This window comes from Bos indicus x Bos taurus, chromosome 13 (genome assembly GCF_003369695.1).
Source record: "Bos indicus x Bos taurus breed Angus x Brahman F1 hybrid chromosome 13, Bos_hybrid_MaternalHap_v2.0, whole genome shotgun sequence".
Lineage (NCBI taxonomy): Eukaryota > Metazoa > Chordata > Mammalia > Artiodactyla > Bovidae > Bos > Bos indicus x Bos taurus.
In genome coordinates this window covers 26,653,093-26,678,860 of record NC_040088.1, presented here as the reverse complement: position 1 = coordinate 26,678,860, position 25,768 = coordinate 26,653,093, and the positions used below count along the sequence as shown (strand labels likewise).

At 50.7% G+C, this 25,768-nt stretch overlaps 1 protein-coding gene across 5 annotated transcripts in view; it reads right to left on the bottom strand.

The window, feature by feature from the left end:
• Positions 1–25,768, bottom strand: part of PHACTR3 (phosphatase and actin regulator 3) — a 205,178-nt gene that overhangs the window by 53,181 nt on the left and 126,229 nt on the right. For all 5 annotated transcript variants that reach the window (XM_027559049.1, XM_027559048.1, XM_027559050.1 and 2 more), the window contains 4 exons: positions 24,211–24,393; positions 16,687–16,899; positions 13,913–14,087; positions 12,862–13,109 (listed from right to left, as the gene is read on the bottom strand). In XM_027559049.1, coding sequence (XP_027414850.1) covers positions 12,862–13,109; positions 13,913–14,087; positions 16,687–16,899; positions 24,211–24,393 — 819 coding nt within the window. The remainder of the gene's footprint in view (positions 1–12,861; positions 13,110–13,912; positions 14,088–16,686; positions 16,900–24,210; positions 24,394–25,768) is intronic.

Sequence of the window (25,768 nt, the reverse complement as noted above, 5' to 3'; positions counted from 1 at the left end):
GAATTGATGTTTTTGAACTGTGGTGTTGGAGAAGACTCTAGAGAGTCCCTTGGACTGCAAGATCAATCAGTCAGTCCTAAAGGAAATCAACCCTGAATATTCACTGGAAGATGAATGAAGCTGAAATCGAAGCTTCAGCTTCGATGCTGAAGCTGAAGCTCTACTACTCTGGCCACCTGAAGTGAAGAGCCGACTCACTGGGAAAGAGGCTGGGAAAGATTGAACGGAGGAGGAGAAGGGGGCGATAGAGGATGAGATGGTTGGATGGCATCACCAACTCAATGGACATGAGTTTGAGCAAGCTCCAGGAGATGGTGAAGGACAGGAAAGTCAAGTGTGCTGCAGTCCGTGGGGCCTCAAAGAGTCGGACACAACTGAACGACTGAACTACAACAGCAAAGAATGACGTCAGCAGCATGGTGGACGAGAAGCTCCTGTCTGTCCCTGTCAATCTACAACCACAGCTCAAGAAAGCTGCCTCTGCCCACCACATCAGGACCCTGGAAAATGCCACACACCTGTGCATCTACAGGGGGGTGGGCTGGAAAACATAGAGGCAATGGGACCTGGGCAACAGCAGAGGTGGGGCCTGTGATCCCAGACCCCCAGCTGCCAAGCCTGCAGCCCCAGAGAACCCAGTAGTAGCACCAGAGGAGGCAACATACACAACTCCAGTCTCCTGGCCACAGTAGTGCCCACGGCCACAAGGAACCAGATGGCAGTGGAGTCAGGGCTGGTGACCTCCTCCCTCTGGTCACAGAAGTGCCCATAAATGACCTCCCCCAACCTGCAGCAGCAGTGCACATAAACCCCAAGATCCCAGACACACCAGAGCTACTCAGGACCCAGGCTCCCCCTGCCACAGTGGAGCCTGGGACTCAGGAGACCCTGCACGCAGTGGAAGTGTCCGTCATGTGTGTCCCGGGTGATGACCAGAAGCAACAAGGTACTAAGACCCCAGACATACAAGCAGAGGCAACCAGGGCACTAGGTGGAGGGTGGAAAGTGCTGATTCTCAACTAGGAACAGAGGTAGTGCAGTAAGAGAAGCCAGAAACGTGTGCTATAGCACCACCTACTGGGAAAGGAAAGAAAAGCTTCTTACTTCTCACCTGGCTAACTCATGTCCCACTCTTCTGCAGCCCCATGGACTGTAGCCCACCAGGCTCCTCTGTCCATGGGATTTTCCAGGCAGAATACTGGAGTGGGTTGCCATTTCCTTCTCCGGGGAATCTTCCTGACCGAGGGATGGAGCCCACGTCTCCTGCATTGGCAGGCGGATTCTTTACTGCTGAGCCACCAGGGAAGTCCGTTGAATTGTTAGAATCAAGTTTAAAAAAAATTTAAAAGCTTTACCTAGAGAAGAAAGTTGTTCACAGCTTCAAATGCAGCGGCAGAGGAACAACTCATCAAGTGCCATGGAGAACCACAGTAATGTTGCTCCACACACACAAAACAAACAAACAAACAAACAAAACACGACAATTCTCCAGAAACCAAACTTCAAGTCATGGAATACTGTGATCCAGCCAATAGGGGATTCAAAACAGCTGTCACGGAGAAAAGCAATGAGCTACAAGAAAGCTCAGAAAGGCAGTTCAACAAGCTCAGGAATAAAAGTAAAGAACAGACAGAATACTGTACCAAAGAGATTGAAACTCTAGAAAAGAACAAACATTATGGAGCTGAAAAATTCAATAAATAAGATAGAGAATGCAAGTGAAAAGCACTGGAGATAGAGGAAACGACAGGCAAGAGAGAATTAGTGAGCTTGGAGATGGAAATCTAGAAACAATTCAGGTCCTCTAGAGGAGGAGAGAAAGTGAAAGAAAGTGCAAGTCACTCAATCGTGTCCAATTCTTTGTGACTCCATGGACTATACAGTCTGGAATTCTCTAGGCCAGGATACTGGAGCGGGTTGACATTCCCTTCTCCAGGGGATCTTCCCAACCCAGGGATCGAACCCAGGTCTCTTGCATTGCAGGTGAGTTCTTTACCAGTTGAGCCACAAGGGAAGCCCAGAGGAGGAGAGAGTATCTCAAAAAATGAGGAAATTCTAAAAGAACATTATTACGACTCTTTTAGGAGGGATATTAGGCGAGTGAGAAGGCAAGATTTTATTTAAAGAAATAATAGCTGAGGACTTCCCTGGTGGCCCAGTGATTAAGAATCCACCTGCCGATGCAGGGGGCATGGGTTCGATACCCGGTCCAGGAAGATTCCACCTCCCACGGAGCAAATAAACCCATCCACTACAACTTACTGAGTCTGTGACAGCAACTACCGAAGCCTGGGTACCTAGAGTCTGTGCTCCACAACGAGAAGTCACCTCAATGAGACGCCCACGCACTGTAACGAGAGTGCAGCCCCTGCTCGCTGCAGCTATGAAGACCCAGCAGAGCCAAAAGTAAATAAAATTCTAACAAGAAATAATAGCTGAGAACACCCCAGACCTGGGTAAGGAACAGAACAGACAAGCCCATGAAGCTAAGGGAACACCTAATTACCTCAAAAGAGACCTTCTTCTCCAAGACACACTGTATTAAAACTGTCAAAAGTCAGTAACAAAGAGTTTTCAAAGTATCCCAAGGAAAAAGAAAAGTCACCTACAAAAGAACCCCATCAGGCTGCTAGCAGAACTCTACAGGCCAAGGGAGTGGCCTGGCCTTCTCAAAATACTGAAAGAGAGGGACTGGCCCCCAAGATTCTATCCAGAAAAGTTATCATTCCAATAGGGAGGAGAAGTAAATGCTTTCCCAGACACACAAAGGCTGAAGGAGTCAGACCTGCTCTGGACCTGCCTTACAGGAAATGCTGAAAGGAACTCTTCCACCTGAAGCAAAAAGGGGACAGCACACACCTATGTGAGTAACATGGTAACAGGCAGAGTCAGAAACTGCAACTCCGTATCAGAGTGGCTTTTTAAGATAGCTCAGATGGTGGAGCCTGGTGGGCTGCCATCTATGGGGTTGCACAAAGTTGGACACGACTGAAGTGACTTAGCAGCAGCAGCAGATGGTAAAGAATCCACCTGCAATGCAGAAGACCTGGGTTTGATCCCTGGGTTGGGAAGACCCCCTGGAGGAGGGTATGGCAACCCACTCCAGTCTTCTTGCCTACAGAATCCCATGGACAGAGGAGCCTGGAGGGCTACAGCCCATGGGGTCACAGAGAGTCAGACACACTGAGCAACTAAGCATAAAGGTTAAAAGAAGAGAATTTTAGTAAAAATAACTATGTGAAAGTGTTAGTTGCTGAATTGTGTCTGACTCTGTGACCGCATGGACTGTAGCCCGCCAGGCTCCTCTGTCCATGGGATTCTGCAGGCAAGAAGACTGGAGTGGGTTGCCATGTCCTCCTCCAGGGGATCTTCCTGTCCCAGGGATCGAACCTGGGTCTCCTGCATTACAGACCGATTCTTTACCATCTGAGCCACCAGGGAAGCCCCAAAATAAACTGGAACATAAAAGGGGAAGAAGAAAAAGGACAGAAAGCATATAGGCCAAAGAAGATGAGAACACTACCAGTAGAAAGAGGACTACTGTACCCATGATACGATTAACACGGACATGGTGAGCACAAAACGCGAATCTAGAGCAGAGACACAAAGCATGAGAAAGAGAAAACAAAAAGTGTCCTGGAAAACCACCAACCCCAAATACCAGAAACACAAGGGAGAAACCGGGGACAAAACGGCAACACATCCTCCTGTATCAGGAATCACCCTAAATGCAAATAGATGGAACTCTCCAATCAGAAGACACAGACTGACCACTGAATTGAAAAGTAAGACCCACGAGGCACTTCTCCAGGGTTCCCTGACCCTGCTGCTCTCCGCTCAAGTGGCCCTTTTCAACAAAGCCTTTTGTTTTGGCAGAAAGACAAAAAACAACGAGACAACCATATGCTGCCTCCAGGAGACACGTGTCCTAGCTTTAAAGACAAACACAGGTTCAAAGTGAGGGTATAGAAGACGATACTATAAGCAAACAGCAGCTGAAAGGAAGTGGATGTAGCCATACTTATATCAGAGAAAGCAGACTTCAAGTCACAAAAGTAACGAGAGACAAAGATGGACTTCTATAATCTTTTTCAACAAATGGTGTTGGAACAACTGGACACCCAGATACAAAACTGAAAACAAAAAATGAACCTAGACACAGACCTTCCTCCCTTCACAAAAATGAATTCAGAGTGGATCACAGACCAAGATACAAACTATTACATGATAAAAATCCGAGATCACACAGGAAGTACCCAAGGTGACCTAAAGCATAGCAATGACTTTTTATATACAAGAGCAAAGGCACACTTCAAGGAATAAAGCAATTAATTGGTTGGAGTTCATGAAGTTAAAACTTCTGTTAAAGACAATGTTAGGAGTATGATGAGAAGAGTTATGGACTGGGAATTAACATTTTCGAAATATATCTGATAAACAAATGTCATCCAAAATATACCAAAAACGCTTAAAACTCAACAATAAGAAAACAAACCACCCAATTAAAAAAATGGTCCAAAACCTTAACAGACACCTCACTGTTTGGATACAGATGGCAAATCAACAAATGAAAAGATGCTCCATCTCATGTGTCGCTGTGCGCTAGTCGCTCAGTCTTGTCCGACGCTTTGCGACCCCATGGACTGTAGCCCACCAGGCTCCTCTGTGCATGAGATTTTCCAGGCAAGCATACTGGGGTGGGTTGCCAAAGATGCTCCATGTCATGTGCCACCAGGGAAATGTGTAAAACAATAATGCGATACCACTACAAACCTATCAGAATGGCCAATATCCAGCACACCAACAGCCAACCAAATGAGGGTCAGGATGTGGGGCAACAGGAACGTTCTCCCAGTGCTGGTGGGAGCAGAAAACGGTACAGTCATCCTGGAAGACTGGGGGTTTCTTACAAAACTCAACAAACTCTTTACCCCATGATCCAACAACTGCATGCATTGGTATTCACCCAAAGGATTTGAAAACTTATCCACACAAAAACCTACACATGATGCTTACAGCAGCTTTGTTCATAGTTGCTGAAACTTAGAAACAACCAAGACTTCCTTTGGTAGGGGAAAGGGTAAATAAACTGTGGTACATCTAGACAGTGGAATATTATTCTGTGTGAAAAAGAAATGAGGGTGTGAGGAGGCGAGAAACAGGTGAAGGAGATGAAGAGGCACAAACTCCCAGTTAAATAATGAGTGAGTCACAGGCAGGAAATGTACAGTGTGGGGAGCATGGCCAATAATTAAGCGATATCCTCGTATGGTGACAGATGGTACCTAGACCTACGGAGACCATTCTGAAATGTACAGAAATACTGAATCACTCTGTTGTGTACCAGGAACTAACATAGTGTTGTAGGTTCAAAAGCAAACTCACAGAAAGAGAGATCAGACTTGAGGTCACCAGCAGCAAGGGGTGGAAGGAAGAGGAATTGGATGAAGGTGGTCAAAAGGTACAAATTTCCAGCTATAAGATAAACAAGGAATGTAATGTACATGATAAATATGATCAATAGTTAACATTGATGTTTGTTATATATGAATTTTAAAGGAGTAAGTCCTAAGAGTTCTCCTCACAAGAAAAAAATGTTTCTTCTTTAATTTTGTATCTATATGAGATGATAGATGTTTACTACGCTTTTGTGAAATTCATTTCAGGATGTAGGTAAGTGAAGAACATTATGCTGCACACCTAACTTACTAATTATTTATCAATTATATCACAAAAAAAAAAACTAGGAAGAAGTAAAAATAAGGGGGGGAAGGAAAAAAATTAAAAGAGTCATCCAACTACAAAGTGACACAGCAGAAACATAAAATGTATATTCCTGCGAGAAAGAAGCCGAGGTGAAAAGACTGCCTACTGTGTGACTCCGACTGTGCCACGCTGGAAAAGGCAAATCATGGAGACAGAAAGAGGATGAGCACTGCCAGGGGTCGAGGAGAGGGAGGAACGAGCAGACAGAGCACAGAGGATCGTCAGGGCGGTGAAAACCCTCTACTGACAACATAAAGATGGACATGTCACCGTCCATTTGTTCAAAATCACAGCACATACACACCAAGGACAAACCTGAATTAAAGTACGGACTTCGGGCGATGCATCAATGTAGGTTCATTGGTTGTAACAGATGCCGCCACTCTGGAGAGGGTGTTGATGATGTGCTGGGGTGGGGAGCCTGTGCAGGTATGGGGCCGGGGATAGGGGAAAACTATTCGCTCTTAGTTTGCTATGAACCTAAAATTGCTCTAAAAAGCATGCTGTTGGGTTACTCACTCAGCCATGTCCGGCTCTTTGTGATCCCATGGATCACAGGCTTGTCAGGCTCCTATGTCCATGCAATTCCCCAGGCAAGAATACTGGAGTGGGTTGCCATTCCCTTCTCCAGGGGAACTTCCAGACCCAGGGATTGAACCCAGGTCTCCTGCATTGCAGGCAGATTCTTTAACGTCTGAGCCACCAGGGAAGTCCAAACAAATGCTTCCCGTACTGGGGAATTGAACCTGGCCCATGACGGTGACAGCACCGAATCCTAACCACTAGATCACCAGGGACTAAAAAGCAAAATCTTTTCTAAAAGTTACCTTTGATGGACCTGAGAACATGCTGCGTGTCCTGCCGTTGTCTGGCGCTGACTGCCCATGCCCATAAAGGTATCGGGTATGTGCCCGGGTATGTGTGAAAACGTGTCTGAGAGCATGTACACGTGGCAGGAGACAAACACATAGCCCGTAACACATCTCTCTGAACTGATCAAGGCACCATGTTTGCCTTGCATGGAAATCCAACGGTCAGACCCAGACTACAGCAAACACTTTTCACTTCAACCAGAACCAACAGGACAGTCTGATCAGGACAGCTGAGTCAGGGGCAGGTCTGCCTCAGACGGGGCCCCCACCACCTCAAGAATTAAGCCCTAATGTAGATGCTACTGGAGGATTCTGGTGGATGAGATGTTTGATAACAAACACTTCCCGGAGTGGTGACACCAGACAGACATCACATGCAAAGGATCCGTCAACGCCAAGTTATGAGGATAAATAAATACCAGTGCAGTTTCTTCAAGAAAATTAGAGATACCAAGGGAACACTTCATGCAAAGATAGGCTCAATAAAGAACAGAAATGATGTGGACATAACAGAAGCAGAAGATATTAAGAAGAGGTAGCAAGAATACACAGAAGAACTATACAAAAAGATCTTCACGACTCAGATAATCATGATGGTGTGATCACTCACCGAGAGCCAGACATCCTGGAATGTGAAGTCAAGTGGGCCTTAGGAAGCATCACTACAAACAGAGCTAGTGGAGGTGATGGAATTCCAGTTGAGCTATTTGAAATCCTGAAAGATGATGCTGTGAAAGTGCTGCACTCAATATGCCAGCAAATTTGGAAAACTCAGCAGTGGCCACAGGACTGGAAAAGGTCAGTTTTCATTCCAATCCCAAAGAAAGGAAATGCCAAAGAATGCTCAAACTAACTTACAATTGCACTCATCTCACACACTAGTAAAGTAATGCTCAAAATTCTCCAAGCCAGGCTTCAGCAATATGTGAACCATGAACTTCTAGATGTTCAAGCTGGTTTTAGAAAAGGCAGAGGAATCAGAGATCAAATTGCCAACATCTGTTGGATAATTGAAAAAGCAAGAGAATTCCAGAAAAACATCTATTTCTGCTTTATTGACTATGCCAAAGCCTTTGACTGTGTGGATCACAATAAACTGTGGAAAATTCTAAAAGAGATGGGAATACCAGACCACCTGACCTGCCTCTTGAGAAACCTGTATGCAGGCCAGGAAGCAACAGTTAGAACCGGACATGGAACAACAGACTGGTTCCAAATAGGAAAAGAAGTATGTCAAGGCTGTATATTGTCACCCTGCTTATTTAACTTCTATGCGGAGTACATTATGAGAAAAGCTGGGCTGGATGAAGCACAAGCTGGAATCAAGATTGCCTGGGGAAATATCAATAACCTCAGATATGCAGATGACACTACCCTTACGGCAGAAAGTGAAGAAGAACTATAAAGAGCCTCTTGATGAAAGTGAAAGAGGAGGGTGAAAAAGTTGGCTTAAAGCTCAACATTCAGAAAACGAAGATCATGGCATCTGGTCCCATCACTTCATGGCAAATAGATGGAGAAGCAGTGGAAACAGTGTCAGACTTTATTTTGGGGGGCTCCAAAATCACTGCAGACGGTGATTGCAGCCATGAAATTAAAAGACGCTTGCTCCTTGGAAGAAAAACTATGACCAACCTAGACAGCATATTGAAAAGCAGAGACATTACTTTGCCAAAAGGTCCATCTAGTCAAGGCTATGGTTTTTCCAGTGGTCATGTATGGATGTGAGAGTTGGACTGTGAAGAAAGCTGAGCGCCAAAGAATTGATGGTTTTGAACTGTGGGGTTGGAGAAGACACTTGAGAGTCCCTTGGACAGCAAGGAGATCCAACCAGTCCATCCTAAAGGAGATCAGTCCTGGGTGTTCATTAGAAGGACTGATGTTGAAGCTGAAACTCCAATACTTTGGCCACCCGACGTGAAACTAACTCATTTGAAAAGACCCTGATGCCGGCAAAGATTAAAGGCTGGAGGAGAAGGGGATGACAGAGGATGAGATGGTTCGATGGTATCACTGACTCAATGGACATGAGTCTGAGTGACTCTGGGAGTTGGAGATGGACAGGGAGGCCTGGCGTGCTGCAGTCCATGGGGTTGCAAAGAGTCAGACACGACTGAGCTACTGAACTGAGTGCAGTGTCTGTGATGAATAATCGATGAAGCTGCCGCCTGGCACTTCTCTCCTTCTGCACCTCCGTCTGTCAGTCCTAAGTTGCTTCAGCTGTGTCTGATTCTCTGTGACCCTATAAACTGTAGTCCCTCCAGGCTCCTCTGTCCATGGGATTCTCTAAGCAAGAATACTGGAGTGGGTTGCTATTTCCTCCTCTAGGGGATCTTCCTAACCCAGGGATTGAACCTGCGTCTTTTATGTCTCCTGCATTTAATCCCTGCAGGTTAGGATGCAGGCAGGTTCTTTACCACTAACACCACTTCTGCACCTCAGAGATCTACAAATAACATACCAGCTGTGACCCTAGGAGTGGGGTTTGAACTCGAGAGAAGCCAAGAAAAGCTGATCTTTGCTGCTGCCCTACCGGGCAAAGCAGAATGTGTTCATGAGTTTTTCCCATGGTGAATCATTTTCCCCCGAAAGTAAGATGTGTAGACTTTCTCCAGAACTGATATGGAACTTCTCCCTCCAAGCATTTTGTCCCAGAGATCCGTAACTCTGAGGGAGCTACGGACACACACGAGAGCATAATAAAGGTGAAGAGCCCACATTCTGTACTGGATTTCAGGGTTCAGGGATCCCAGATTGTGTACCACGGCCTCAGCCACAGATGTCAGGGCTCCTCTGGATGTGGGGCTCTCCAGGTATGCCTCACTGTGTGCAACGGGCCCAGCCCTCCAGGGATGCTCGAAGGGTTGGATGTGAGCCCTCGACCTTGAGCCCCAGTGCTGGTACCCACAGGAGGGGCAGCTTTGCCCAGGTTTGCAAATATAATCAGCGCAGCCCTTCCCAAGCACAGCCTGGTGGGACCCTGGGCATGATAACATCAGCAGAGCTTCTAGAATGAGTTCTACCCTCCCCGTTCCCAACACTGTCAATCTCCAAGTTCAGTTAAGGACACCGGTTTTTGGAGACAAACAACAAGAGACTCAGGGTTGACCCACACCCTGGGAGAAACCTCAAAGGAGGAAAGTGGCTGATCCCCACAGGAGACTACAGACACCACCTCCTTCCATCCCAACACCCAGTCACACATGATACTTATTGTGTGTGTAGCATGTGGGGCTGCGGACGTGGCAGGAACCTCTACCTGATGAAGCCCTGACTTCAGGCATCTGTGCTGGTGGGGAGAGGACTCAGGGACAGAAGGTGAGGGAGGGGCCAGCAGGGCCGTGGTGGGGAAGAGTCACCTGTTTATGCCTGCCACCTTCCTGGAGGAGGTGGCATTTTAAACCCAGTGGAGCTGCACATACCTCCTACTCAGTGGGAATGGGAGCCCTGTGGTAAGTGCATGTGGAGGTAGCGGCTGTGGCCAGGTCCCCGGGGGCCCAGGAGGAGACAAGCCAGATGACGGGGACAGGCCACAGGGGTCGTGGTGAGGACCTGCATTAAACCCGCAGGAAGCCCCTGGAGGGGTGTGAGCAAGGGATGACGTTGCCCGATGTCCATCTGTGTGGAGGGGCTAGAACAGGGGTGATGGCAGAGGCAGGGGGGCCCGGGGGAGGCTGAGTCCAGGCGAGAGAGGACGGAGCAGCTCAACAGAGGAGAATCGGCCTGACATCTCCAAGGAGGCGCCATCTGCATGTCAGGTGCAAGGCCAAGAGTGGTGAGATGGCCCCAGGTCATGGAAGGTCAGAGGTCCTGCTCATGGGGACAGGAACAGTCTGGGTTTGGAGGCAAAGGTCGAGAGCTTAGATCCGAAGGGGTCAGGTCAGAGACACCTCCAAGACTCCAGTGGACGTGCTGAGTCCACAGGGGATCTCTTAGAGCTCAGGGCACATGGGCTGGAGGACCATTGGATAGGCAGATGGCAGTCAAAGCCGTTCACCCAGCAGCTACCCACTCACTCCTACATAGACCTGGGTGTGTGTGGATGAGAGGCACCAGCCCTCGCGCGGACAGCAGTGAAACGCATAATAATTGAATAATGGATAGATTTGTGAAGAGACAGAGAGACTTCCCTGGAGGCTCAGACAGTAATGAAGCCACCTCCAACGCAGAAGACCCAGGTTTGATCCCTGGATCAGGAAGATCTCCTGGAGAAGGGAATGGTAACCCTCTCTAGTACTCTTGCCTGGAAAATCCTATGGACAGAGGAGCCTGGTGGGCTACAGTCCAAAGAGCTGCAAAGTCAGATGCAACTGAGCAACAAACACTTCACTTTGGAAGATAGATAATCACAAAAATCACGGTAAAATTACCACTGTGCGAAGCACTGAAGGAAGGGTCAGAGTGCTGTCTTTAGAGTGGAGGATGAGGGAGTTTGATCTGATCAGTGAGGAGGAGGCAGAGGTAGGTGGGGACCCGCCCAGGCTGCAGGTGGTCCCACAGCTGAGGGCCTGATGATGGGGTTGGTAGGGGTGGGGGGTAAAAGGCCCTGGGGGTGACCCTGGCTCCATGGGAAGAGGAATATGTTACATCAGCAGCAGCAGCTGCTCCAGGTGGACTGCGACCCCCAAAGATTGGTGTACCCAGAACCTGGGAACGTGACCTTATTTGGGGGAAAAAAAAAGATGTAATTTGCTTTTGCAGATGTAATTAAGGTAAGGATCTTAAAATGAGGAGATCATCCAGGATCATCCAGATGGGCCCTAAATCCCAAGATAAGGGAAGGAGAGGACACACAAGAGCTGATGCAAGACGGTGGCAGCGATCTGACTGATGCAGCCACAGGCAAAGCCAGCTGGAGCCCCTCGCAGCTCAAACAGGCAGGGAGGTCCTTCCCTTGAGCAGTGGGCAGAGGCCAGGGGAGCTCCAAACACCATACAAGGCACAGGGCAGCCCCACACAGAGGATCGTCCAGGCCTCAGTGTTGCCGAGGCTGAGGGACCTGCTTCAACCCTGATCCCTGCCTACATCAGCCATTCTCAGATGTCACCCTGTCCTGTAGGAGGCTGATGGGTGTTTAAGGGGAAAAGTCCCAGAACCAGGTAAGTCTGGGAAACACCACAGGCTTCAGGGTCTTCTCAGATGTCCAGGGTCTTTGGCTCTAGGTTTCTGACATGAAGACCCTGGTTTGACTTCTGTCAGCCACTTCCAACCACATGTGAGCTTCATTCCACCCCGACCCCGCCAACACACACACTACAGCTGGTGCTCCCGGAAGTGCTTCACCAGACCCAAAGTGGACAAGGTCCAGAGGGATGCAAGGTCACAGGAGGGGGTGACAGCCAAGGCCAGTATCCAGTCCTGGGCTCCTGGTCTGTCCACCTGGTCACGGCCGCCCCCGCCTGATCCCCTTATTACCAACCAAGTCACAGTCAATACCAACACTTCCGTTTTCCATCAACACTGGGACCAGGTCCCCAGGGGCTCCCTGCAGACTGTCGTGATTGTCCCCATGAGATGCTTTCAGGAGGAACAATAACCCTCCCCTAAAGGCCTTACAGTCGTGTCACTCGTGACCCTCCTACAAGAGACGATGCTCAGCACAGCTCACATCAGGACTGAGTACCCATTATCACGAGGGTCTACAGTGCTTTGTCTCGCGAGCCCCCATATCCTCAAGGGTAAAACAGAGCAAATATTCTAACCTGGAGAACACATTTTGAGGACAGACAGACCTCCAAGGACCTGGTGGACACATGGTCCTGAACAAGCAGACGCTGCTGGCTTTATAGTAGTTCTGAGATGACCACTGGCATCAGCCCGCCCTCCCTCTTCCATCTCATCTTGCTTTCTTATTAACATTTTCTGCTACATCCTCCAAATGCTGGCAATCCAAGTGCCACCAACACGACATCCTGCCACATCATCCCAAGCATTGACCCTGTCAGTCGCTGGCTGAGGCCCCTTTGTTTTTTCAAATACACATGAAGATGTATATGCGACTGTCAGAATCAAACACGTCTCCTCGGGTTCCTCCTAATTGTGCCCTGAGCCAGCCCACAGGCCCCAGCTCACATACAATGGGGCGTCTCTCTCCATTACTCCCTGGCACATGCCCTCCACCCTGTGCCCTCGGCTCTGGCAGCAGCAGAACCCCCAAACCTGCACTTGGGCTCCATGCCTCTGGAAGGAGGCTCCCGCCCCGAGAGACCCACCCTCTGCTCACCAGAGATGATGGAGTCGTTCAGGGCCTCTTCATCCTGATACAAGAGCAGGTCGTCCTTGAGTTCAGAATTCAGGATCAGGTTCTCCTTATTCTCCTCAGACTCCTTGGCCACAGTCCGCTTACCGTCAGAGGCCCCGTCGAAGCTCCAGGCCTCCTCCCGCTCCTTGCCCCGCTCCACGCTGCACGTCCTCGACAGCCGGACGTCCACGCGCTTCTTCGGGGACCCTTTACTGTCCCTGCCTTGGAAGCTGAATCAGAGATGCAGCACAGGTTATTCACTGTCCCCGTCACCTGGATACCCTGCAAAGTTGACCTGAAGACTTATAACGAGCTTTGCAAAGACGGCCCCCGAGTGTGTGCAACTGATGCTCAGGAAAAGAAGTGCCAGGGGCTCACAGGGCTTTCAGCCCAAGGCTGCTCAGAATGTGTTGCTCTGAATGATGCTGACACGCATGTAACAAAACCTGCTGAGACAGCACCGCCAACGTGCAGATCAAGGATTTCCTAAGAACAAAGCAGGGCATCTTTGCCCAATATTTCTGCCAAGCCACGTACGTATTCTGGTATCTGTTTTGCCGTCCAATGACTCACTAGTCTTCAGCCTATGAGGCATGTGAGGTCAAGAGTAAGAGTCAGCTTCCAGGCAGGTTACCTGTGCTCTCGCCAGATGAAAATGGGACGCGATCAGAGTCCCCAGACAACATAACGGCTACTTCTCCCTCTCAATCCTCTCGTGTGATGCTCCCACTCGACCCTGGGTCCCTGGACCCTCCAGGGGAAACACAGGGGCTTTTGTGCCTGGTTCTCATGTGCACAATTCCCACCCTATCCCTCTCAGAATGTGGCCACTGAGACCAGCTACCAACCAGCTGCAGAGCCCGGTGCAAAACTGAAAAAGGAAGCACCTTGCTCAACAACTGAGAATTCCAGGATAGTGAGAGCAGAGCTATGAGGCCAGCCTGGACCCATCCCCTGTGACTGCCCCCAGTGAGACTGGCCTTGGATGGGGGGTTCAGGCACACAGGTCCCCCTGCCAGGGGAGGGGCCTCACCTGTCCTGGCGGTGCTTGGTGGCCAGTGCTCTGTGCAGCTCCTCAATGACGCGGCTGGGGGGCAGAGGCCGGTGGACAGTGGTGAGATGAGGAGACCCCGTGGGCGTGGAAAGCTGTCCTCGGAGGGAAGAGTCAGTACTTTTCCCGCCAGAGCCTTGAAAGAGTGTGGCCTGGCCTGGGGCATGAGAAGAACCAGTAAGAAGATAAGTCTTTGGGGTCAGAAATGAGGGGCTTTGCTGAAACACAGGAGCCCGTGAGCAGAGAGGACGCAGGGCTCCAGGCCAGGTGAACTCACTAGCATCCTATCTGAGATGCTGTGCCCAGCTCCCTCCCTGCAAAGACGGAGATGGGTACATCCCTGATCGGTTCCCCTCCATCCTTGGGACCCCTGAGCTGAATGGATGGCAGTACCCACAGGCCCTTGGCGGGGTCTCAGGCATGGAAAGCCCCCTTCCTATTTCTCTATGACAAACTTGACCTCCTGAAGCCATACTTCCTCTTGCAGAAGCTGGAAGAACTCCCCAAGCTCTATAGCCATTGCTCAGCCTGGACCACCACCATAGCCTCCCTTTGCTTCCCCATCACCCATTCGCGTCTGCCTCCAATCTGCACCTCTCCTTGTGGGAGTCTTCTGATCATGGCTCTCCCATTCTCCTCGGGACAAGATCTGGGCTGATGACAAGTCCCAGGGCCCCACAGGTTGTTCCCAATCATATTTTAATATGCTTCTCTTTTTTTATATAAATTGAAGTATAGTTGATTCGGGCTTCCCTGGTGGCTCAGCAGTAAAGAATCCACCTGCCAATGCAGGAGATGCAGGTTCGATCCCTGGGTCAGGAAGATTCCTGGAGAAGGAAATGGCAACCCACTCCAGTATCCTTGCCTGGAAAATCCCATGGATAGAGGAGCCTGGTGGGCTTCAGTCCACGGGGTTGCAAAAGAGTTGAACACAACTTTGCAACTGAACACTCACACGTAGTTGATTTACAATATTGTGTTAATTTCAGATGTACAGCTAAGTGATTCAGTTTAATATTGAGACATATTTTGATATGTTTAAAAAATAGGCAACATATTTTAAAAGTGTTAAACGCCATGCGTGTGTGTACTCAGTGGGACTGACCCCATGGACTATCTCCCACCAGGCTCCTCTGCCCTTCCTCCTCCTCTGCTGCCGCCTAGTGGCCACATGTTGAAGCAAACATCGCGCCCCTAAAGGAAATTAAGACAAAGTCGCCAAAATGCAGACTCAGCTACAAGGGATCCAGGCAGAAGTCCGCAGCAGGTAACCCTCCTGTCCTCTCCCACTCCTAATCCAGTCCTCAGATTCCTCACCCCTGAGGGGCAGGTGGGAGTCAGAGGAGCTGACCACAGGCCCCTAGGACCCACGATTTAAGACATGGAGAGAGTGGAGGGGTCATGGGAGACAAAATGGGCTGAGGTCTGATCGCATCCAAGCACAATGTGGGAAGAAAGTCTCTAAGCAAATTACACAGGAGCCAGAATAAAGTGGGGGGATGGTGCCTTAGCCAGTGGATTTTCCTTAGCCACTGATTTATGTTTCAATGGATGGAATGGGGATTATTGCAAAGATAGTAACAAAATACAGGACAGTGTTATTTGCCTCAAAACTTCATCTGTGTGACCACGTCAACCAAGGACTGAACGCTCTGACTCATTCCCAGAGATGCAGGAGGAGGCAGGAGGCAGATAAGGGGGTCACATCACCTGACTGTTCCTTTGATCAGTCACCTGCACTTGCTGAGCACCTGCTGTATGCAGACACTGGGATCTGGGGCTGAGGGCAGAGTTCCCTCCCTAGAAGGGCTGGTCCAGGGATCAAGGGCTGGGCTCCTGGGAGTACCTGGGGCTGGGCAGCTCCTGACAAGTGGTGAGTTGTCATATTATCACTGGCGATCAGGGATTAGAGTAATGCTGCTGAGCTCTGCAGTCCACTGTCATCTTCATGCCCACTGCCCTCAGAGGCAGTGTAAGGATTTATTCTTAAAAACAATCAGCTCTTTGTGAAGGGCCTGCTTTTCCTGACAGCAGCAGTGTCTCCTGTTTCCAGCAGTGATGAGACAACATGTACCAAAACTTGAAAAGTCAATGTCTCCATGTCCTGGGATCTTTCAGCCAGGGTGGCCAAAGCTACAGAATGAGATGCCCTGGGAGGCCTCTGTTTAGCTGGGCTCCCAGCTCTGACCACCACCCTGCAGTCTGGTGTGGATTCCTGGCCTGCTTTGCCGGTTGGAGCGCCCACAGAGGTGAGCAGAGATCAGAAGTGAGAGAGAGAGAAAGAAAGGGAGGGGAGACAGGGTTGGGAAGGGAGGAAAGGAACAGAGAGATCGAAAGAGAAGGAGGGGAAGGGAGGTGGAAGAGGGGGTGCCAGAGGTAAAGGGGAGGGAGGGAGAAGGTAAGAAGAAAGAGACAGACACTGACCCAGAAGCAGAGGAGGGCAGTCAGACACCTGAGTACCCAGATAGAAAGGTGTGCTTGTGTCTCCTGCCTTCAGATTCTGGAAGAAATCTTTGACAATTGCCCCATGTTTGCTTAAAGAAGCCCAAGCCCCTGCTCCTGTCAACCAAGCTCCTCAACAAGGGCTGCCCTCCCACCTCCAGCTCTGCTCCCCAGGACCTGCCCAGAGCCCCACCCACAGAAGCAAAGGGTGAGAGCCAGTCCACAGTGAGAGCCCAGTCAGGACCGGTGGGAGGCATGGATGGATGAGAGGAAGGAAAGACGGAGGGTGGATGGGTAGATGCTCGCAGACCCACCTGTGACACTTCTTGTGGTTCTGGAGCCTGCCTTGGGCGGTGGGGTGGGCAGCAGCGGGGGGCTTGGGAGCTGGCCCACGGATCTCTCCAGGGGTCTGGGAGGACTGTCCAGGGAGTTGGACCCAGCTAAGGCTTGAGAGGGCTCATCTGTGCTAGGTGGGAGGCTGCCGGCGGTGTCTGCTTCTTCCTCTCTGGATGCTGACGACATATTGGCTGGTTCAAAGGAAAAACAGAGTACACAGACCACTGCTTCTCTGACTGGGGCAGGCGTGAAGACAGTGCGGGGGCTTTGGCTGGGTGGGCTTGTCATCATTGGACAGAGTACAGAGGGGTCACTTCCCATACACACACCATTCCCAGGAAGCTCAAAAATCAGCAGAAACATCAGAAGCAGAGAGAGGAGGGAAGGGAGGGAGAGGGAGACAACTTCAAGAGTGTGGGTGACTCTGTCCCTTTTCCCCCTCAGCTGGTGGCATGAGGCTCCTACCTCACCTGGGGTTGCTGGTCACCAACATAGGCTCTGGAATCAGACCTGAGCTGGCCCTGCACTTTCTCTGTGCCCTTGGATGAGTTACTGACCTCCTGTGTCTCCATTCACCACAGATGACACTGGAGTAACAGCCAGAGTCCCTCCCAGGATCGCTGTGAGGTTTAACCAAGAAGCAACAACGAGATGCATGTCTAGCACATTGCAGACCCTCAAATCCCTGAGCTATTGATTTTCTGTGCCCGGTTTTCCACAGCCCTGCCCTGGGCGAGCCTGAGCTGAGTGGTGAGAGAGAAGCAGGGTATTTAGCTTTGAGGAAGGGTCAGCCAGCCCAGCGTCCCCCATCCCCTCTTCTTCCAGCAGCTGGTCAGGTTCCTCCCACTCCGAGAGCACTGCCTATCCACCCCTGTGCCTTCTCCCCACCCATCAACCCTCTCTTTCCCCCCTTCTCTTTCTCCAGCTCAAGTTCCATCATCCATCCCTCAACCACCATCTCACCAACACCCCTCAGGCCCTATGCCACACTTCCTTTCCACTTAGCTAATTAGGAAAACCCCATCTCTGGATGCAGCCTCCATCTGTTGGCTCCTGTCACTGTGGAGCACTATAGAAGAAAGACGGTGACACAGGAGTCCCAGTCCTGGCATCTCAGGACCCCTCCCTCTATGCCCTTGGCTCTGCTCCATCCTGCAGTCACTCAGCTTCAGACCTTCTCTGTGTCTCGCCTACCTCCACAGTTTCTTACTCTCTCCCTCCCTTGCAGCCTTACCTCCAGCTTTACAGAGGAAACTGAGGTCATCAGACCAAGCGGTGCAGGAGAGCTCAAACACAAACCTACCATCCCCAATATACCATTCCTTCTCCCTTGACACAAGAAGAGAGGCAGCCTCCCATCCCCACCTTGGGACCCCAGCCTCCCTACCCTCTCAGACCACATCCCAGGTGCCAAGCCCTGGGCAAGGCATTGCCCCACATCCTGTAATTTCATCTTTGCAACCACCTATGAGAGAAGATCCTAACTCCCTCTGCAAAGCTGGCCCCAAAGTCTCTGTGAAGGATTCACCCATCAGTCAGGGAGTATTCCTAACAGGGAGGGGTGCTGTCCATGGTGCTGACTGAGGCAAACCTGATCCTGTCCTCACAAATCTCTGAAACTATAGAAGGGACACTGCACGTCCCATACACCCCACTGTCATCACCGTTTCCATTTTCTCATTGTCCCTGTTGGAAGCTGAGGACCTCGCTGGCCAGACCTTCTCCCTTGTGAAGCTCATGGAGATGCAGAAGGGCTGGGCCTCCCAAATCCTGATGATCAAGATCTGAGAAAAGAAACGTCCCCTTCCCACTCACTGCAGAGTGTCAGTCAGGTTTGTATCACTGAGAACAGCCATTATAGCATCATCCTCACTTTATGTCCTGTATGGATATGCACGCAAAAACACTACGGTTTTATTATTATTACATCTGCCTTATTTAGCTTTTAACTTGAATTTTTTTTAATTGGAGGAAAAATGCTTTATAATGTTGTCTTGGTTTCTGCCATACAACAATGTGGTTCAGTCACAGTTTTATATATATATATATATATATATATATATATATATATATATATATATCTCCCCTCCCTGTTGAGCCTACCTTCCCCACCATCCCACCCCTGTAAGTCATCACAGAGAGCCAGGCCAGGCATCCTGTGTTAGAGAGCAGCTTCCCACTTAGAAGAGGGCTTCCCTAACGGTCCAGCAATAAAGAATCTGCCTGCCAATGCAGGAGATGTGAGTTGGATCCCTGGGCGGAGAAGATCCCCTGGAGGAGGAAATGGCAACCCACTCCAGTATTCTTGCCTGGAGAATTCCATGGAGAGAGGAGACTGGCAGACTACAGTCCATGGTGTTGTAAAGAGCAGGACGTGACTGGGCATGCATGCACACTCAGCACTGCTTGTCTATTTTGCACATCATAGTGTACACACGTCAATGCTACTTGCTCAACTTGCCCCACCCCTCCTTCCCCTGCTGTGTCCACAACTCCATTCTCTACTTCTGCATCTCCATTCCTTCCCTGCAAATAGGCTCATCAGTACCGTTTTTCTAGATTCTGTGTGTGTGTGTGTGTGTGTATACACACACATACATTAATACATAATATTTGTTTTTCTCTGACTGTACTTCACGCTGTATAATAGGCTCTAGGGTCATCCACCACACTGCAACTGACTCAGTAAAACTGTCCTCAAAAGTATGATTTGTTCACAGAATTTTTTTAAGACTCCTAGACTTCAAGACTATTGTTATATCCTATGAACTGTTACCTGTTACTTCGAAGAGTCTACAATTCTGATTGTTTTAGTGAAAAAGGTTTGCAAAAATATGAAAACACATTTTCTGCTTCTGGGTAAAAACAGACGTGTGGTTTCCTGTTGAGCGAGAGCAAGTGAGAACCATCCCTTTTCTCCACGTGGGCAGCAGCCCTGTGACTGTGTTGGGTCTCCTGGTCTGTGTAAATCAGCGCAGGGCAGTGGACCCCGATCCCTGGGCCGCCATGCTCCTGGCCCAGGCCCTCAGCGGCCGTGCTTGCAGCTGGAAGCACCAGCAGATGGGCTGGCGTGAGCTTGAAGGACTAGTTCCAAGCTTGGTTCCTACCCTCTGAGCACCCAGCATGCTCCCCATGTCATGGTTTCAGGGGAGACAGGTGACAGAGGAATGACTCGCCTGACCTGAGGCCCCCCACTCTCCCACATCCATCCTTCTCCTCTGTTGTGATCGACTTATTCAAGAAGTGTGACCTTGGTCTCCAATCGCTAAACCTCAGTTTCCTCATCGGTATAAAATACCTGCTTCTGCCCACCACCAGGCAGGGAGGGAGACTTCCATGAGATCACAGAGCAGTTGTTAGAAGCTATTCAGCACTTTGGACAGTTACAAGCCACTCTGCCAGGGAGAAAAACATTTTGGAACAGCAGCCGTGGACTCCATCCACCAGATGCTGTGAGACAACCAGACTGTCTCCAGACGCTGCCCAGTGCCCCCTCCAGAGGGATGCCCAAGGCTGAGGGGCCCTGCTTGAGGTAGACATTACTCAGACTTCCGAGGAGATGCTCTGTGGGGTCTTGTGGAGAGGGCGGCCCCTCAAGACACCCACAGCTGTTTGATATTAAGTCCCCTGGGTCCTGTCACCATGGAAACTCCAATGGGCCTCAGCAGTGGCCTTCAAGCTCCTGTCCTCCAGCCCATGATGCTCCAAATCCAGTCTCTAAACAAGAGGGTGGCAAACTGTTGTATAAAGGGCTTTGGCTTTGCAGGTTATAAGGTCTCAGGAAAGGCAACCCACTCCAGTATTCTTGCCTGGAGAATCCCATAGACAGAGGAGCCTGGTGGGCTACAGGGCTACAGTACATAGGGTTGCAAAGAGTTGGACAAGACTGAGTGACTAACACTTTCATATCATGGCCCAAATCTATTGTCTAAAATAGGGGCAGTAAACCTCTCTGTAAAGGGCTCAGCTTTACAGCTTATAAGGTCTCTGTTGGTGCAGAAAACTCTGCTGGTGGATACAAAGAGCAAACTCCCCTGGCCGCCCACCCAAGTGGATGTGGGGCCACCTGTCACCTCAGTGTTGCCCAGTAGACCTTTCTCAGATGATGGAAATGCTTCCGCTTTCTCTGTTACAGCAGCCACGCTGGCCAGTGAGCACCTGACCAGTGGCTGATGGAACAGGAGAGCTGGATTTTTAAATTGTTTTTGGTTTAAATTAATATAAATCACCACGCAGCTAGTGGACAGGGGTGGCTCTGGATTTCTGGGAATCAGTGGCCACAGCCCTTCAACCAGAGAGATCTCAGGGTAAGCTTCCAGCAGACCTGTGGAGGTCCCCTCACCCCACCAGCCCAAGATGGAATGTGGGTCCCCCAACGTGCTCTTAGGGATCTGGGACTTAACACACCAGGCACTTGCACCCCTAACCTCCTGTGATTCTCTCCTCAAAACTCATCACACATTGAGCCCTCACACCCCAACCAGTCTGAAGGGTCCTAGTCTGGGGAACTGGTATCTCAGCACCTCCTCTCTAAATCAGCATCTTCCTTCGCACCCCGTGTGAACGTGTAGCTACCACTGTATTCCAGAATACTGTGACCCTGAAACATTAACATCTCAAGTACTGTGTTGAACTTTTTTTTTTTTTTTTTTTTTTAATGTAAAAGCGGACGTCAGCTTTGCATGTTCGCCGCATTTGGAATTCCACCCTCAGGGTGTCCCTTCCTGCCCTGACCAGCAGAGGTCGCTGCTCACCCACTGAGCTACAAGCCAAAGTCTGCCTGGGACATACTGGTGGTTCGGGGGGCTTGCTTTATAACCTGTTATCACCCACCAGAGACGTTCTGAGACTGAGACAGAGACCAGCCTGAGAGGAGGACTGGGTGGGCTGGGGGGACAGCTGCTGTGGTCAGTTTCACTGAACCCCAGTGACACCCAGCATGCTTGGACATGGGTGAGGAGACTGGCCAACTCTCAGAAAAGAGGTTCCACAGCTCAGGCCAAGCAGTGCACATCGGTGATGTACGGACACCTGCTGAGAGGCTGGTGTTGGGTACAGGGAGGGAGCTGTCTCTGCCTGGTCCCCAGGTTTACGGTGCCAGCCCACGAGCTGATGGTACAGACAAAGGCAGGCTGGGTCTGACCTGTAGCCAGCAATCTGCTGACCCTCTTCTAGATGACAGAACCACCCACATTCCAGAACATGCCAGAAGCACAGCAAAGTCTGGCTATAGTTGGGGCTGTCGAATGTTAAGAGCATGTCTGCGAATCAAATCCCAGCTTTACCACTGATGTGAAGGCTCTGCGGCCTCAGGGAAGTGACTTAATCTCTCTGGTCCATCTTAAAAAAATGGGGGACTTCCCTACAGCTGACTCAGGCTGGTGTTTGGCAGAAACCAACACAATATTGTAAAGCAGTTATCCTTCGATTAAAAATAAGTAAATTTAATTTTTACAAAATGGGGGCCTTCCCTGGTAGTAAAATGAGAAAGGATTCTCCTTGTAATGCAGAGGATGCAGGTTCGACCTCTGGTCAGGGACCTGAGAGCTCACATGTCGCGGGGCAACTAAGCCTGTGCACCCCAACTACTGAGCCGTGAACCCTGGAGCCTCTGCAATGAGAAGCCGCTGCAAGGAGAAGCCCCAGCACTGCAACTGGAGAGTAGCCCCGACTCACCACAAACAGAGAAAAACATGAATACAGACATGAAGACTCCGCGCAACCAAAAATAAAATAAAATTTTTAAAAATGGGGCTAAGATAATCCAGCACACAGAGAACATGCTCACTGAATGCCACTTTTCCTCTAAATTCGTGTACTTCTGGGAACACCAGCGCTCAGCCCCAGTCCCACAGAATCCTGTCCCACCTAACATCAAAACAACGGGTCCTCCTGGGGTTTTTGGAGAATGTTCTATGGCTGATGCCACACCATCCACACAAAACCAGGGATCACCCCAAACACAAAAGCCCAAAGCCAACCCAAATCACTGAATCCAATCTTCTCAGCTCCCAGCCACAGTGACTGTGTGGGAACAAGGGTCCAGGGGGCGTGGACTTTGATGGCTGAAAAGCAGCTAGCTACACACGTAGATTTTTGCGAATGCTCCCGAGTTTTAAGCCCAGGCAGTGTTGGAAGTGGCGAGTTTCAGGTCTCTGCATTAGATTTCAATCCACTCATTGAATGGGGCTTTGCTCAAGGTCAGGCTTCCAGAAGAGACTGGAGCTGCAGTCCTGGTCCGTGTTCTCGGTGCAAGGTTTGTGACCTACAGGGCTGCCAGAGACCCGGGGGAGTCCCCATTCAAAGCAAAACTCAGGGGCACCCACACCCCCAAACACGTGTGCTGTTAGTGCCAGGGCCTCTGGGGGCGTTGGCAAGCAACCCAACACCAGGAGTTACTGCATCGCCCTCTCCCAAAGGGCTGCTTTTCCATAATGTATGTGTGTGCTCGGCTGTGTCTGACTCTCTGTGACCCCATGGACTGTAGCCCACCAGGCTCCTCTGTCCATGGGGCTCTCCAGGCAAGAATAGTGGAGTGGGTTGCCATTCCTTTCTCCAGGGGATCTTCCCAACTCAGGGGCTGAACCCGCATCTCTTACATCTTCTGCATCGGCAGGCGGATTCTTTACCACTGGCGCCACCACAATGACGACGACAAAAGTGATGATGACGATAAAGGTGATGATGATAACCCCTGGCGGCGGCAGCAAACGCTGGGTGAGCGCTCAGTGTGAGCGACAACTGAGCCGAGTGGTTTCACTCTAGCAACCCCAAGAAGTGTGTGCCACGTGACCCCATCTATGGTTGGCGACACAGGTTCAGAGAGGATAAGTGACTTGTCCACAGCCACACAGCTTGGTGAGGAATTCAGTCACATCTCAAACCCAGGTCAGGCTGATGTCAAAGACACTGCTCTCAAGTTTCTAGTTCTGTACCCTTGGAGCTTCCCTGGTGGCTCAAAGGTAAAGAATCTGCCTGCAGTGCAGGAGACATGGGCTTGATCCCCGGGTAGGAAAGATCCCCTGGAGTAGGAAATGGCAACCCATTCTAGTATTCTTGCCTGGAGAAGTCCATGGATAGAGGAGTCTGGCGCGCTACAGTCCACAGGGTCACAAAGAGTCAGACACAACTGAGCAACTAAAACAACAAAACCCTTGGATGAGTTACCTGTGCACCCCCTTCTCATCAACAAGTGGAAGGGGGCGACAGCATCAGTCATCTGGGTGTTCTTCCAGGGTTCCATGTGCCAACATACGTGACCGCACTTAGAACGGCGTCATGCACACAAGCAGCCAAGCGCGTTGGCTCTTCTGGTCACCAGAGTAACGATAAAGATCAGTAGCTGCTGATACGCTGACCACACCTCAAAGGAATGAACCAGCCCTGCTGCCTCTAAGGACAGCCTTCCACCAAGGCTGCTGCCCAGCGCGGGCCGGGACCCTCGTCCCACCCAGGTCAACAGTCATCCTCAGAGCAGCTCAACCCCAGCGTCCAGTCAATACCTGCATCGTCTGCATGGTTATCCGAGGCCAGCGGCTCATCTGGGGAGGCCTGGTCTGTCCCTGTGGCCAAAGGGCTTCCCGGCGGCGCTTCCTCTGAAGTCAGCGGCTCCTGCCGGGGTGTGGAGGGTTCGCTCTGTGCAGCTCGGGGCTCTCCATCGGGACTGCATGCTTTGTTCTCAGCATCTGCAAGAATGTCAGCTGTCAGCCAAGCCTGACTCCCTTCCTACCGGCTCGCATTCACACAAGGTGACTTCCTGGAAGAACGCCATCCCAGGCTGGGGTGGTACTCTGCATTGCTCCCACACACCCTGGGAATTCTTCTCCATCTCCACTGTCTTCCTAGGGCAGCACCAAGCATCACAGCACACCTGCCCCGGCCTCTGCCTGTACCACTTCCAACCCACATCTGAGCCTCTGTGGTGTCCCTGTCCCACCAGCCAAGGCCACCCACACAGGTGATGACAAGCGCCGATTGCTGTCCATCCCCAAGGTGCTAGGTTGTACCATTGTGGCTATAAATAACCTTCCATTTCAGCACCCACTTCCCACCATTTGGTCCCCAACACACAAATGCTTCTCATATGTCAGATCTGACATTGTGCCAACCCCGGAAATCTGGAGGTTAACAAGACAATCCTTACCCACCTCCCACAGGAGGCTTAAACTCTGGGCAGCCACACATGGCATCACCAGCCCAGAAACAGGGCACAGCCCAGGGCTGAGCAGGAATCAGGGAGTCCTTGGTCGCGACAGTGGCCATCCCAGGACGCAGGATACCAGACTCCTAGCAGGACACCTCAAGAAGGATCAGCACCGCCCCTTGCTTGGGGCTCAGTGGCTGGAGGCTTTGAGGGTCTGGCCCTTGCCTGGTTGATCGCCCCCATGGGGTCATATCAGCGTTGAGGGGCTTGATGCTCTGGAGCATAATGACTGACTGGTCCAGGTATAAGAACCACACAGCACAGGTCCAGGCTGGAGGCTCAGCCAGTCAATCACGGTCAACTCTGAGATGCAGCTCCTAGCTCCAGGCTCGCAGCACCCACACGGCCCCCTGCACAACCTAATCCCTAGAGCCGGTTCATCCAGGCCACCATGGGGCAGGGTGTCAGTGTAATCTGTGCACATCCACACGGCTGGCCTGCTCAGCACAGTGCGGGGAGGGGTGGGGCAGCCTGGCTAGGAGAACACGCAGGTGGGTGGAGGGGAGGAGAGGTTGATTTCAGAGCCCGAGGTCCGCTGCCCACGTCAGTCCCAATTCTTACCTGCTGTCAGATGGCAGTGCCCCTTCCATTCCCCAGGTGTCCCAGTGGGACAAAAAGCATAAGGTTTCCCTCTCCACTGCCCCTAGTTCCTGTGCCCAGGCAGCAAACGGCTCCAGCCCCCAACTTCCACTTCTGTCAAATGGGGCTAATAACTCCTTGCTTCAGAGAAGTCAGTGCAAGGATTCAGTGAAGTACTGTCTATAAGCGTCTGACATAAAGCGGACGCCATGCACAGGCTTTCGTTACCCTCATTGCTGTTGTTGAAGGGGACGAGGGAGAGGGCGACAAGGGCGATG